Source organism: Microtus oregoni, unplaced genomic scaffold (assembly GCF_018167655.1).
Source record: "Microtus oregoni isolate MIOR12 unplaced genomic scaffold, Mior012 000045F_ref0000178, whole genome shotgun sequence".
In the NCBI taxonomy this organism is placed as follows: Eukaryota; Metazoa; Chordata; class Mammalia; order Rodentia; family Cricetidae; genus Microtus; species Microtus oregoni.
The window spans coordinates 9,077,774-9,093,154 of NW_024543219.1; the positions used below are offsets into that span (position 1 = coordinate 9,077,774).

General features: G+C 40.5%; 1 gene segment (V, D, J or C); it reads right to left on the bottom strand.

The window, feature by feature from the left end:
* Positions 1–1,238: 1,238 nt before the first annotated feature.
* LOC121434912 lies at positions 1,239–1,902 on the bottom strand. The segment is given in 2 exon segments: positions 1,239–1,636; positions 1,851–1,902. Coding segments are annotated over 2 exon segments (450 nt in total).
* Positions 1,903–15,381: the final 13,479 nt, after the last annotated feature.

Below are 15,381 nucleotides of genomic sequence, written 5' to 3' on the forward strand. Positions count from 1 at the left end.
TGGGCAAGGTAATCCAACATGGAGAAAGCCAGAGAAGCGCCAGGGACAGGTCTTGATCTCACTGTTAGGAGACTTACAAAGAGCAGAATCTAAAGAACTACCACACAGGTGCAGAGGGGCTAGGTCGGTGGCATACAGGCTCCCTAACAGTTGGCTCAGAGTCCATAAGCTTCCACAAGCACGGGTGAGTTGCCTCTTTGGGTTCCCCCACCAAGAATACCCCCTAACTTGTATAAATTCCTACTCCCTTTCTTTGGAAAGACTCCAGGAGTTCAGCCTGGTGCTTGTCTGTGGCTCTCCGAGATGCAGATGATTAATGACCACTGAGAGGGGGAAGATCAGCTTTCTCTAGAGGTAAGACTTCTGATACGGTGATAGGTTATCCAATCCCAAGAGGTCACCCTAAACACATACACATAGGAGCAAATGTTCTAAACAAGATGCATTTGTGTGTGTGTGTGTGTGTGTGTGTGTGTGTGTGTGAGAGAGAGAGAGAGAGAGAGAGAGAGAGAGAGAGAGAGAGAGAGAGAAACCAAGGAAGAGGTCTTGAGTTTGAGATGGAATGAGGAAAATGTAGGAGTTAAAGGGGGAGGGTGAAGAAGAAATTAAGTATGGTACACATGGATGAAATTCTCAGAAATGTTGAAGTTTGAAATGATGATTACTTTTTGTAAAAGGTTAACATATGAGGAAAGGAAGACTGGACACCTTTCTTTACCTGGACTTCATCTAAGGAACATGGGTTGTACAAAAGCACCCAAGCAATGTGCACGGTAGAGATGGGGATTCTTGGGTCTTATGGAGAGCTGTACCCAGTGTGGCCATATGTTTTTAGACTCTCTCCTCAGCTCATCAACACACATTCATTCTTAGGAGTGTTTTTCCTTCCTAATAAGCTATTTCTGTTCCCATTTTTAAGCATGCATTTCTGGTTTAGTCCCTTTTCCCTGGACATGATAGTGTGGAACTGGCTGTCCTCTGCATTCAGATTCATGGCTCAGCTCTCCTAAGCTTATTTCCTTGACATGCTCAGCTTTCTTGCTGTTTCTAGGAACTCTGTGGTGAACTAAAAAGGCTAATTTTTCTCCATCTCCTCTCCTCATGGTGGCTTCCAGGACAGTCTGCTTTCGTATATGTTGTTTTCTCTCAAAAATCTATTGAAATTGTCCTCAAGTTTTCTTTTCAGATGGTTTTTAAAATTGTCTTTCTAATAGGACTAATAACACTCAAAGGGAAATTCAGCTCTCTAGTGCAGTGTTAAAAAGACTGCTCTGTCGCCTAGACATCCTTGAAGCCTCCAGGAGCAGGTTTTGGTACTGGCTGCAAGTACCTGTGGAGCACAGTGCACCGATCACACAGATGTAGAAGGCGGTATCCTCCAGCTGGGCAGCTGTGATATGCAGGGTGCTGGTCTTAGCATCTGCATCCAGAATTGCTGAGTATCTTCCATTTGACTTTTTGTTTTCTATGTAAGTCATGAATGCCAGGGACACAATACTTCTGCCTGTGTCTTGTCTGTACCACCTTAAGTTGTTAGCAGGGCTCACAGTGTAATTGCAATGAAGGATGCAGTTCTCTCCTTGCAGGACAACCAGGGACTTGGGACTCTGCTCCACTTGGGTCTTGCCAGCAGCCCCTATTCATAAAACAGTGTGAAATTTCAGAAATGAATCATCCATACTTAGTTCTTGTAGGTTGTGTCCTTTACTCTCTACGTGAACCTCGGGTGATCTAGGAATACGCATATTTTGCTTCCTCTACCTATCCCAAGGAATTACATCTTTGCCTAAATCCTAAGAAAATTTTTTATCATGTCCTATGGTCCCCCGCTAAAACCTCCACTAACTTACACTGAAAATACAGCCATAAAACAACCCAGCAGGCACTCAGATGCTTCTCCATTGTTGTTCTTCAGAAGTGTGCCCTCAAAACTGCTGCCCATTTCATCAGCTCTTTCTTGTAGCACACAGGAACTCTTAGGCAATAAGGCCAGCCAATCAAAGACCTGATACACACATCAGCTTCTAACAACAGGACCAACGCAAGCACTGCCATCTTGGGGTCAGAGCTGGACTTGCTCAATCTTTGCCTAAACGTTTGTCATTCCTTTTCACTGCTGTCAATGTGATACAGGATATAAATTCTCATGTATGCATAGAGACATGGTAGAGTGTCAACTAGAAACTATTTTAAAACCTCAACTCAATTTTGGATCTCAATAGGATGTTAGATATGATAGGTAATATTTACTTTCCACTTCTGAAAGGATAGCCTTAATGTCTTTTCAAAGTCTGAATACAAATGATTCATGTTAGGGGGATAATGATAATGACTAGCCTGAACTTGGTCTGAACATAAAATATAAATTCCTTTAGAATGTGACTTTTTTTCTGTTTGATTTGCTACTGTGTCAAAATAATTTTTGTTAAAGAAAAAGATACATTAAAATTCTGTTTAAAAATTAAATATTTTTAATTAATTCTTTGACAACTTCATGTTTAAATACAATATATTTTTGAGTGAATGTTAAATATTGATCTTATAGAAATGATAGGATTTTTAATCATCCATTGTTAGTTCAAAAATACTTTTCAAGGCCCATTGTTGTCAAATATAGTCATAAATGCTAAGGGTTATCAATTCTCATGCTTCTGAATTGCACACGAGTGGGGGAAAAGTCAAGCCTCTGACACAGGTACTGACAAGAGGTAAGTGTTGAAGGTTTGAAAATTCCTTCCTTAATGCTTCTCATTTCTCAGTGCAGTTGAAGCCAGTGAAAATGTGGAAGTTGTTTAGATAAGTGAGGATTTACTGTACATCTGAGATCAATACTTAGAAATGGAAAAAACAAAAGAAGGGAAACATATTTTGCCTGAAATATCAAAAGGAAATAAGAATAATTCACTCACACAGGACAAAACAATATTCTAGGAGAGAATTCTAAGAGGTAAAGACAGTGTGATCACTAGTTTTATGACAGTGTGGCCAGGCCTCAGTACCCAGATATTTAATCTAAGACTAATCTAAATATATTTGAAAGATTTAGGAGAAAAATGATAGTTGGTTATAGTCACTTCTGCCTCTAATGTCACCACTTGGGAGGCAGAGGCAGGTGTATCTCTGTGAGTTTGAGGTCAACCACATCTACAGAGTGAACGCCACAAAAATAGAGAGACCCCATCTTAAAAAACAGAAAAGAAAGAACAAAAAGAGAGAAAAAAATGATGAGCTTTCCCCAAACAGAAGAAATTCTGTCTGATTTACTAAGGTAGTGACCTGTCTTCTACACCTTAGTGTCCCTCCCTTTAGGTCTTCATGTTGCTGTTTGCATATGAGTCCCTACTCTTCCTCCTTTCATTAGGAATTCCACAGGGCTTTGTCACGGAAGGATTGCAGCTTTCCAACACCTTTCCTTCCAGACTCTGTCAGGCCACATTATGCAGATTATCCAGCATGTTGGATTGACTGAAGATAGATAAGGTTTAAGATGTGGCTCAGTGGCTCAGTGGCTCACTTGCCTGGCATAATAAGGCTCTGTGTTCTCCCCAGCAGTGCAGGAAAATAACTTAGGATTTGGCCCCAGAGTCCATTTCACTCTTCAAATGGTTTGTCAAATTATGTGGCATGGCGTGAGAACATCTATATGATTTCCACCAAGCATAAGGTCACATAGAACAGAGTGTGAGGAACTGAGTCATAGGGATTTCAAAGGCAGGTGCTCAGCAGCCAGCCCACCTGCTGCCTCTTAGTTTGTGCTCAGCTCCCCCTGCAGTTTCTGCCACTGTGTCTCTCAGAGCACAGCAGTACACAGCTGAGTCAGATTCTTGAACTGAGGCTTTCTCCAAGTGGAAGGAAGTGGATCCTTCATCATATGTGGCTTCAAATCCTCTGCTGCTTCCCTTTGCACCAGCCGTAATGACTTTCAGGAGGAATTGTAGGCTTTCTCCAGGATACTGAACATACCAGAAAAGAGCAGCAGACCCTATATGTGTGATTATATATGTGCAGTTTATTGTTAGGAACCCGCCTTCTGAGATGATCATTTGATCTTCTGTTTGAGTCACGGAGTCTCCATGGGTCCTTCCTAGAGAGCAAGGAGAGGAGAGAGGGGGAGATTGAGTTTTGTGTCACCCTGAGGATAATTCTCTTAGACAACGCACAGCTAAAGATTTTGCCCTTTAAATGACTTTACTTACCAAATAAGAGGAGTATAGCAGTCACAAAGCCTGGAGAAGTGTCCATCTGTAGTATCATCTAGAAAATGGTCTTGATGTTTAGCATGAAGAATTGCTAGCTCAGAGAAAGGATGAGTCCCTTTCAGATACAAATCACACAGGAAATGAACCTGCCTTAGGAAACTGCACCCCCTGGAGGACAGGAACTGAACTGAGAATGGGTGTTACCCTGTGCTTCCTCCTAGTCTTAATAATAAGGTGTACATCAGTCTTTAGGCCCTTGTACATCTTGCCTGTGCTGAATTTGCCTAAAGGTGAGATGGTCCTTCAGTGTTCCTGCTTTATGAAAGAGTCTACCAGACATTCTGCAGGACGCAGAAGAAAATTACTGACAAACTGACAATATAGATGGGACTGTCATTGAAATTTCCTGCTTCCAGAAACGTCTGACAGATACAATGGATGTGATGCACAGATTAATAGAGATAGGTTGATTTAAGATATAAGAGCTAGCTAGAAATATACTTAAGATATTGGCCAAGCAGTATTGCAATTAATAAAGATTTTTTTTGTGACCATTTTGGGAGTCTGAGCAGCTGGGAAACGAACAAGCAACCATAGTCTATAACCAATCTGAGTGCTGGAATTGGAAACATGTGCTACCATGAATGGATTTATACAGGGGCATATATGCAATCACTTGTCCACTTTGAGTTTCTCATCATGCTATCATAGAGTTCAAGAGAATAAAGTTAGAAAGAAAGAAGTCAAAGTATCATTATTTGCAGATGATATGATTGTATAATAAGCCACCAGGAAAATCCTTCCAGGGAATTCCTACAGTAGATAAACACCTTCAGTGATATGGCTGGTTACATAATTAACTCAAAAAAATCAGTAGCCCTCCTATATAAAAAATGATAAATGGACCGAGAAAGAAAATAGAGAAAAAACACCCATCACAATAGTGATAAACAATATAAAATATTTTGGGGTAACTCTTTCCAAGCAAGTGAAAGACATGTGACAAACACTTCAAGTCTTTAAAGGAAGAAATTGAAGAAGATATCAGAAAACGTAAAGATCTCCCATGCTCATGGATCAATAGAATAAACATAGTAAAAGTGGCCATTCTACCAAAAGCACTCTTCAGATTCAACCCATACTCCATCAACATACCAATACAATTCTGTACAGACCTTAAAAAGACAATGTTTAATTTCATATGGAAAAAAATCCCCAGGATAGCTACAATAATCCTGGAAAATAAAGAACTTCAGGAGGCATCACCATCTCTGATTTTAAGCTGTAGTATAGGGTTATTGTAATTTTAAAAAATCCCTGCAGGGTATTGGCTTAAAAACAGAGGTGTTAATCAGTGGAATTGAATAAAAGACCCAGACATCAATCCTCTAGCCCATGGACACCTAATATTTTTTATGAAGAAAAAAGATATACACAATGGGAAAAAAGCATCTTCATTAAATGGGTGCTGCTCTAACTCTATGTCTGCATATAGAAGAATGCAGATAAATCCATAATTATCACCCTGCACAAAACACAAGTCCAAGTGAATCAAGGACCTCATAAAATCAGACCAAATGAACCTCGTAGAAGAGAAACCGGAGAATAGCCATGAATGTGTCAGAACTGAAGACAGTTTCCTAAACAGAAAACCAATAATGCAGCACTTAGATAGACAATTAATAAATGCAATATCATGAAACTGAAATGTATCTTTAAGACAAAGTGTAGCATCAATAGGACAAAACAACAGCCTACAGAATGGAAAAACTTTTTTTTTTTTTTTTACCAAATTCACATCTGAATGAGGGCCAATACCCAAAATATATGAAGATCTCAAGAAAGTACACATATATAAACCAAACATTCCAATTAAAAATGGATACAGTCCTAAACAGAGAATTCTCATTAGAGGACTCTGAATGACTGAGAAAGACTTACAAAAATGTTCAGCATCCTTAGCCATCATGGAAGTGCAAATCAAAACTAATTTGAGATTCTATCTTATCCCTGTCAGAATGGCTAGGATCAAAAACACAAATGGCAGCTCATGCTGTTGAGGATTTGGAGCAAGGGAAACACATGGCAATTGCTGGTGGGAGTGCAAACTTGTAAACCCACTATGGAAATCAATATGGTGGTCACTCACAAAATTGGGAATCAATCTACTGAAGATGCAGCTATACCACTCTTGGGCATATACCCAAAAGATGCCTCATCCTACCATAAGGACACTTGCTCAGTCAGCTATGTTTAAAGCAGCTTCATTCATGACAGCCATAAAATGGAAGCAATCTTTATTTCCTTCAACTGAAGAATAAAGAAAATGTAGTATGTTTGCATGATGCGGTGTTAGTCACCCATTAGAATAAAATGACATCATGAAATTTGAAGGCAAATGTCTAGAATTAGAAAGAAAGTACCCTGAGAGAGGTAACCCAGACTTAGAAAGACAAACATGGAATGTACTCACCTATAAGTGAATAATAACTGCTAAGTAAAGGAACAATCATCCTACAATCCACAGACACAGAGAGGCTAACAAGGGGGACTCAAGGGAGGATTTGCAAGGATTGGAAGGATTTCTCTGGGAAGGGAAAATTGAATAGATTTTGTGGACTGACTGGGGCACATGGGGGTGGGAGCAAAAAGGATCAGGTTGGGGAGAGAAGGACTGAGGGAGAGAGTGTTGAGAGAGACAACTGGAGCAGTTGAACATTTAGAGAACAATATGAAAACCTGGTGCAGGAGAAACTTCCTGGAACCTACAATGGTGACTCTAGTGAGGACTATTCTAATTCTGAAGGAGCCTGAACCAGCCTCTTCTGTAACCAGGCTAGGAGCTCACTGGTGGGACTTGGACTCCAAACCAGACAAAACCTTCGACCCACAATCAGTCCAACCTGCAAGATTCTTTAGAGCGTTGTTGGCTCAGAGCTTGTGGGAGTGACCAACCAATGACTGGTCTAACTTGAGGCCCACACAATCCATGAGAGGAAAACCATAACCATTACAGTCTAGGTGGCGGGGGCCCAGAAGCTCTATGGCTCAGTGACCTAGGGTAGAATCAAACAGAATTGACTAAAAATAGTCAATTAAATAATTTCTAATAATATTCTGCTATACGGGGCTCTCTGAGGGGCCTCTGCTCCCTGCGTGCCGCCTCTTTCTTCCTAGCCCACACAGCTTCCATCCAGAACCCTCCCCACTTCGGCCCCACCGCCCTCTTTCGGCACATAACATCAACCAGCCCAGCCTCTCTGGGCACTGGGTCCGAATCAACAATGCTACCCCCAGAAAGCCTACAAACTCATGGAAACTGAACAGTCAACTACTGAACCACACCTGGATCAAGGAAGAAATAAAGAAAGAAATTAAAGTCTTCCTGCAATTCAATGAAAATAAAGAAACAACATACTTAAACTTATGGGACACTATGAAAGCAGTCCTAAGAGGAAAGTTCATAGCACTAAGTGCCCACTTAAAGAAAACAGAGAAAGCTCACATTGGAGACTTAACAGCCCACCTGAAAGCTCTAGAAAAAAAAAGAAGCAGACTCACCTAGGAGGAGTAGAAGACTGGAAATAATCAAACTGAGGGCTGAAATCAACAAAATAGAAACACAGAAAACAATAAAAAGAATCGATGAAACAAAAAGCTAGTTCCCGGAGAAAATCAACAAGATTGACAAACCCCTATCCAAACTAATCAAATGGCAGAGAGCGAATTTGCAAATTAATAAGATCAGAAATGAAAAGGGGGGCATAACCACAGACACAGAGGAAATTCAGAGAATCATTAGATCTTACCACAAAAGCCTATATGCCACAAAACTGGAAAATGTAAAGGAAATGGACACTTTTTTAGATAAATACAATATACCAAAGTTAAACCAGGACCAGGTGAACAATCTAAATAGACCTGTTAGTCGCGAAGAATTAGAAGAGGTTATCAAAAACCTCCCTACCAAAAAAAAGCCCAGGACCAGATGGTTTCAATGCGGAATTCTACCAGAACTTCCAAGAAGAGCTAATACCTATACTCCTTAATGTATTTCACAATATAGAAACAGAAGAGGCATTGCCAAATTCCTTTTATGAAGCTACAGTTACTCTGATACCAAAACCGCACAAAGACTCAACCAAAAAGAAAATTATAGACCAATCTCATTCATGAACATCGATGCAAAAATCCTCAACAAAATACTGGCAAACCGAATCCAAGAACACATTAGAAAAATTATCCACTATGATCAAGTAGGCTTCATCCCAGGGATGCAGGGCTGGTTCAACATACGAAAATCTATCAATGTAATCCATCATATAAATAAACTGAAAGAAAATAACCATATGATCATTTCATTAGATGCTGAAAAAGCATTTGACAAAATTCAACATCCCTTTATCATAAAAGTACTCGAGAGATTAGGGATACAAGGGTCATACCTAAATATAAAAAAAGCTGCCAGAGCGGTGAGTGCCTGCCAGCCGGGCAGGCCTCAGGGTCCCCTGTAAGGGAGCCGGACACCTTCAGCTCCGGCGCCAGGCTTCCTGCGCGCTCCTGGATACCACCCCCCCCCCACTTGCTCCATTCATCCAGTTGGCCCTGGATCATTGGGCTACAGGCGGCCCTGTTTAGTTGCTGAGGAATCCCATCAGGACGGTTGTGGAGGAATCCCATCTGGACGGGAACGGTTCCTGCTTCTACACTGAAGAGATATACCCTGAGAGTCAATCACAGCAAAGACTGTACCAAGAGACCAGGCCTCTCCTGGCTCCATTTGAAGGAAGAGATGGGAAGGTGCCAATCCAAGAATTCCTCCAACAATCTGAAAGGCAACATGACACCACCAGAAACCAGGGATCCCGAAATAAGAAGAATTGTACACCCTACTCCTGAAGAAATAGAAGAAATCGACTCAAAAGTGAACTATATGAAAATAATAGAGGACCTTAAACAGGAGGTGAAAAACTGCCATAAACAGTTAGAGATTACAAACAAAAAGGTAGAGGAAATGAATAAATCACTCAAAGACACGCAAGAAAACCAAGAGAAACAAGAAAAAGCAATCAAACAGGTTAGGGAAGCGGTTCAAGACATGAAGAATGAAATGGAAGCAATGAAGAAAGCACAAACCGAGGGAAGAATGGAGATGGAAAATCTGGGTAAACGAACAGGAATGACAGAAACAAGTACTAACAACAGATTACAAGAGATAGAAGAGAGAATATCAGACACTGAAGATACCATAGAAAAAATAAACACACTGATCAAAGAAAACAGCAAAACCAACAAATTCTCATCACAAAACATTCAGGAAATTTGGGACACAATAAAAAGACTAAACCTAAGAATAATTGGAGTAGAAGAAGGAGAAGAAGTGCAGCTCAACGGTACAGAAAATATACTTAATAAAATTATAGAAGAAAACTTTCCCAACCTGAAGAAAGAGGTACCTATGAAGGTTCAAGAAGCATACAGAACACCAAATAGGCTGGATCAAAAAAAAACATCCCCTCGCCATATAATAATCAAAACACAAAATATACAGAATAAAGAAAGAATATTAAGAGCCGCAAAGGAAAAAGGCCAAGTTACTTATAAAGGTAAACCTATCAGACTTACACCTGACTTCTCTATGGAAACCATGAAAGCCAGAAGGTCCTGGATAGATGTACTGCAAAAACTAAGAGATCATGGATGCAAGCCCAGACTACTATATCCAGCCAAGCTTTCGTTCACTATAAATGGAGAAAACAAAATTTTCCAGGATAAAAACAAATTCAAACAATACATAGCCACAAATCCAGCCTTACAGAAAATTATAGAAGGAAAATCACTAACCAAGGAGTCCAACAATGCCCACAATAACTCAGTCATCTAGAGACATTTCACCAGTGCAACTCAAAGAAGGGAAACACACAAACCCTACTACTAAAAAAGTGACCGGAGTTAACAACCACTGGTCAGTAATATCACTTAATGTCAATGGGCTCAACTCACCTATAAAAAGGCACAGGCTAAGGGATTGGATACGAAAACAGGATCCAATGTTCTGCTGTCTACAAGAAACACACCTCAACCACAAAGACAGGCACCTACTCAGAGTAAAGGGCTGGGAAAAGGATTATCAAGCAAATGGTCCTAAGAAACAAGCAGGTGTGGCCATACTAATCTCTTCCAAAGTTGACTTCAAACTTAAATCAATCAGAAGAGATGGAGAGGAACATTATATACTCATAACAGGAACAATTCATCAGGATGAAGTCTCAATCCTGAATATCTATGCCCCGAATATAAAAGCGCCCACGTATGTGAAAGAAACATTACTAAAACTCAAGGCAGCCATCAAACCACACACACTAATTGTAGGAGACTTCAACACTCCTCTCTCACCAATGGACAGGTCAATCAAACAGAAACCTAACAGAGAAATTAGAGAATTAATGGAAGTAATGAAGCAAATGGACTTAACAGACATCTATAGATTATTCCACCCGAAGAGGAAAGAATATACCTTCTTCTCTGCAGCTCATGGAACCTTCTCGAAAATTGACCACATACTCGGTAACAAAGCTAACTTACACAGTTACAAAAAAATATTAGTAACCACCTGTGTCTTATCAGATCACCATGGATTAAAGTTAGAATTCAACAACAATGCAACCCCCAGAAAGCCTACAAACTCATGGAAACTGAACACTCAACTTCTGAACCATACCTGGATTAAGGAAGAAATAAAGAAAGAAATTAAAGTCTTCCTTGAATTCAATGAAAATAAAGAAACAACATACTCGAATTTATGGGACACTATGAAAGCAGTGCTAAGAGGAAAGTTCATAGCACTAAGTGCCCACTTAAAGAAAACAGAGAAAGCACATATTGAAGACTTAACAGCCCACCTGAAAGCTCTAGAAAAAAAAGAAGCAGACTCACCTAGGAGGAGTAGAAGACTGGAAATAATCAAACTGAGGGCTGAAATCAACAAAATAGAAACACAGAAAACAATCCAAAGAATCAATGAAACAAAAAGCTTGTTCCTGGAGAAAATCAACAAGATTGATAAACCCCTATCCAAACTAATCAAACGGCAGAGAGAGAATACGCAAATTAATAAGATCAGAAATGAAAAGGGGGACATAACCACAGACACAGAGGAAATTCAGAGAATCATCAGATCATACTACAAAAGCCTGTATAACACAAAACTGGAAAATGTAAAAGAAATGGACACTTTTTTAGATAAATATCATATACCAAAGTTACACCAGGACCAGGTGAACAAACTAAACAGACCTGTTGGTCGCGAAGAATTAGAAGCTGTTATCAAAAACCTCCCTACCAAAAAAAGCCCAGGACCAGATGGTTTCAATGCGGAATTGTACCAGAACTTCCAAGAAGACCTAATACCTATACTCCTTAATGTATTCCACAATATAGAAACAGAAGGGTCATTAACTAATTCCTTTTATGAAGCTACAGTTACTCTGATACCAAAACGACACAAAGACTCAACCAGGAAAGAGAATTACAGGCCAATCTCACTCATGAACATCGACGCAAAAATCCTCAACAAAATACTGGCAAACCGAATCCAAGAACACATAAGGAAAATTATCCACTATGATCAAGTAGGCTTCATTCCTGAGATGCAGGGCTGGTTCAACATACGAAAATCTATCAATGTAATCCAGCATATAAATAAACTGAAGGAAAATAACCATATGATCATCTCATTAGATGCTGAAAAAGCATTCGACAAATATCAACATCCATTTATGTTAAAAGTCTTGGAGAGATTAGGGATACAAGGGTCATACCTAAATATAATAAAAGCTATATACAGCAAGCCGACAGCTAACATCAAATTAAACGGAGAGAAACTCAAAGCCATCCCGCTTAACTCAGGAACACGACAAGGATGTCCACTCTCTCCATACCTCTTCAATATAGTACTTGAAGTTCTAGCAATAGCAATAAGACAACATAATGGGATCAAGGGGATTCGAATTGGAAAGGAAGAAGTTAAACTTTTGTTATTCGCAGATGATATGATAGTGTACTTAAGCGACCCCCAAAACTCCACCAAAGAACTTTTACAGCTGATAAACAGTTTTAGTAATGTGGCAGGATACAAGATCAACTCCAAAACATCAGTCGCCCTCTTATACACAAAGGATATGGAAGCAGAGAGGGAAATCAGAGAAGCTTCAGCATTCACGATAGCCACAAACAGCATTAAATATCTTGGGGTAAATCTAACCAAGGAAGTGAAAGATCTATTTGACAAGAACTTTAAGGCATTGAAGAAAGAAATTGAAGAGGATACCAAAAAATGGATGGATCTACCTTGCTCTTGGATTGGGAGGATCAACATAGTAAAAATGGCAATTCTACCTAAGGCAATTTATAGATTCAATGCAATCCCCATCAAGATCCCATCAAAATTCTTCACAGATCTGGAGAGGACAATAATCAACTTTATATGGAAAAACAAAAAACCCAGGATAGCCAAAACAATCCTATACAATAAAGGATCTTCTGGAGGCATTACCATCCCTGACTTCAAACTCTATTACAGAGCTACAGTAATGAAAACAGTGTGGTACTGGCATATAAACAGAGAAGTCGACCAATGGAATCGTATAGAAGACCCGGATTTTAACCCACAAACCTATGAACACCTCATTTTTGATAAAGGAGCTAAAAGTATACAATGGAAGAAAGAAAGCATCTTCAACAAATGGTGCTGGCACAACTGGATGTCAACCTGTAGAAGAATGAAAATAGACCTACATCTTTCACCATGCACAAAACTCAAGTCCAAACGGATTAAAGACCTCAATATCAGCCCGAACACACTGAAAAGGATAGAAGAGAAAGTGGGAAATACCCTACAACAGATGGGCACAGGAGATCGCTTCCTATGTATAACCCCAGAAACACAGACATTAAGAGCAACATTGAATAAATTGGACCTACTAAAACTGAGAAGCTTCTGCAAAGCAAAGGACACTGTCACTAAGACACAAAGGCAACCTACTGACTGGGAGAAGATCTTCACCAACCCCGCAACAGACAAAGGTCTGATCTCCAAAATATATAGAGAACTCAAGAAACTAGACTTTAAAATGCTAATTAACCCAATTAAAAAATGGGGCACTGATCTGAACAGAGAATTCTCAACAGAAGAAGTTCAAATGGCCAAAAGACACTTAAGGTCATGCTCAACTTCCTTAGCAATCAGGGAAATGCAAATCAAAAGAACTTTGAGATATCATCTTACACCTGTCAGAATGGCTAAAGTCAAAAACACCAACGATAACCTTTGCTGGAGATGTTGTGGAGGAAGGGGTACCCTCATCCATTGCTGGTGGGAATGCAATCTTGTGCAACCACTATGGAAGTCAGTGTTTCGGTTTCTTAGGAAATTCGGGATCAACCTCCCCCTGGACCCAGCAATACCACTCTTGGGAATATACCCAAGAAATGCCCTATCATAAGACAAAAGCACTTGTTCAACTATGTTCATAGCAGTATTATTTGTAATAGCCAGAAACTGGAAACAACCTAGATGCCCTTCAATGGAAGAATGGATGAAGAAAGTATGGAATATCTACACATTAGTGTACTACGCTGCGGTAAAAAACAATGACTTCTCGAATTTTGCATGCAAATGGATGGAAATAGAAAACACTATTCTGAGTGAGGTATCCCAGACCCAAAAAGATGAACAAGGGATGTACTCACTCATAATTGGTTTCTAGCCATAAATAAGGGTCACGGAGTCTACAATAGGTGAATCTAAAGAAGCTAAGTAAGAAGGGGAACCCAAGGAAAAGCATATAGTTATCCTCTGGGCTAAGGGAAGTAGACAAAATTGCCGGGGAGAAAATTGGGATCTTGGGGTGGGGATGGTTTGGGGTAAGGGGAGATGGGGAGAGAAAAGTTAGAAGGGAAGGAGGTCGGGCCTTGGGAAAGCATGAGGATTGGGATAAAGGAAGGCTGGACAGGGGAGCACAGAACCACAATTCTTAGTTAAGGGAACCACTTTAGGGTTGGCAAGAGACCTGACCCTAGATGGGTTCCCAGGTGCCCAAGCTGAGGTCCCCAGTTAGTTCCTTGGGCAGTTGAGAATAGGGAACCTGAAATGACCCTAGCCTATAGCAATACTGACGAATATCTTGCATATCATCATAGAACCTTCATCTGGTGATGGATGGAGATAGAGACAGAGACCCACACTGGAGCACTGGACTGAGCTCCCTAAGTCCTAATGAGGAGCAGAAAGAGGGAGAACATGAGCAAAGAAGTCGGGACCACGAGGGATGCACCCACCCACTGAGACAGTGGAGCTGATCTATTGAGAGCTCACCAAGACCAGCTGGACTGTGACCGAAAAAGCATGGGATAAAACCGGACTCTCTGAACATGGCGAACTATGAGGGCTGATGAGACGCAAAGGACAATGGCACGGGGGTTTTATCCTACGTAATGTGATGGCTTTGTGGGAGCCCAGCCAGTTTGGATGTTCACCTTCCTAGATATGGACGGAGGTGGGAGGTCCTAGGTCTTACCACAGGGCAGAAAACCCTGACTGCTCTATGGACTGGAGAGGGAGGGGGAAAGGAGTGGGGGGAGGGGGAGAAGGGTGGGAGGAGGGGGCGTAGGGGGAGGAGGGGGAGGGAAATGGGAGGCTGGGAAGAGGTGGAAACTTGTTTTTTTATTTTCTCCTTATCTCAAAAAAAAAAAGCTATATACAGCAAGCCGACAGCTAACATCAAATTAAATGGAGAGAAACTTAAAGCCATCCCACTAAACTATGGAACACGACAAGGCTGTCCACTCTCGCCATACCACTTCAATATAGTCCTTGAAGTTCTAGCAATAGCAATAAGACAACATAAGGGGATCAAGGGGATTCGAATTGGAAAGGAAGAAGTTAAACTTTCGCTATTTGCAGATGATATGATAGTGTACATAAGCGACCCCCAAAACTCCACCAAAGAACTTTTACAGCTGATAAACACCTTTAGTAATGTGGTAGGATACAAGATCAACTCCAAAACATCAGTCGCCCTCTTATACACAAAGGATATGGAAGCAGAGAGGGAAATCAGAGAAGCTTCACCTTTCACGATAGCCACAAACAGCATTAAATATCTTGGGGTAACTCTAACCA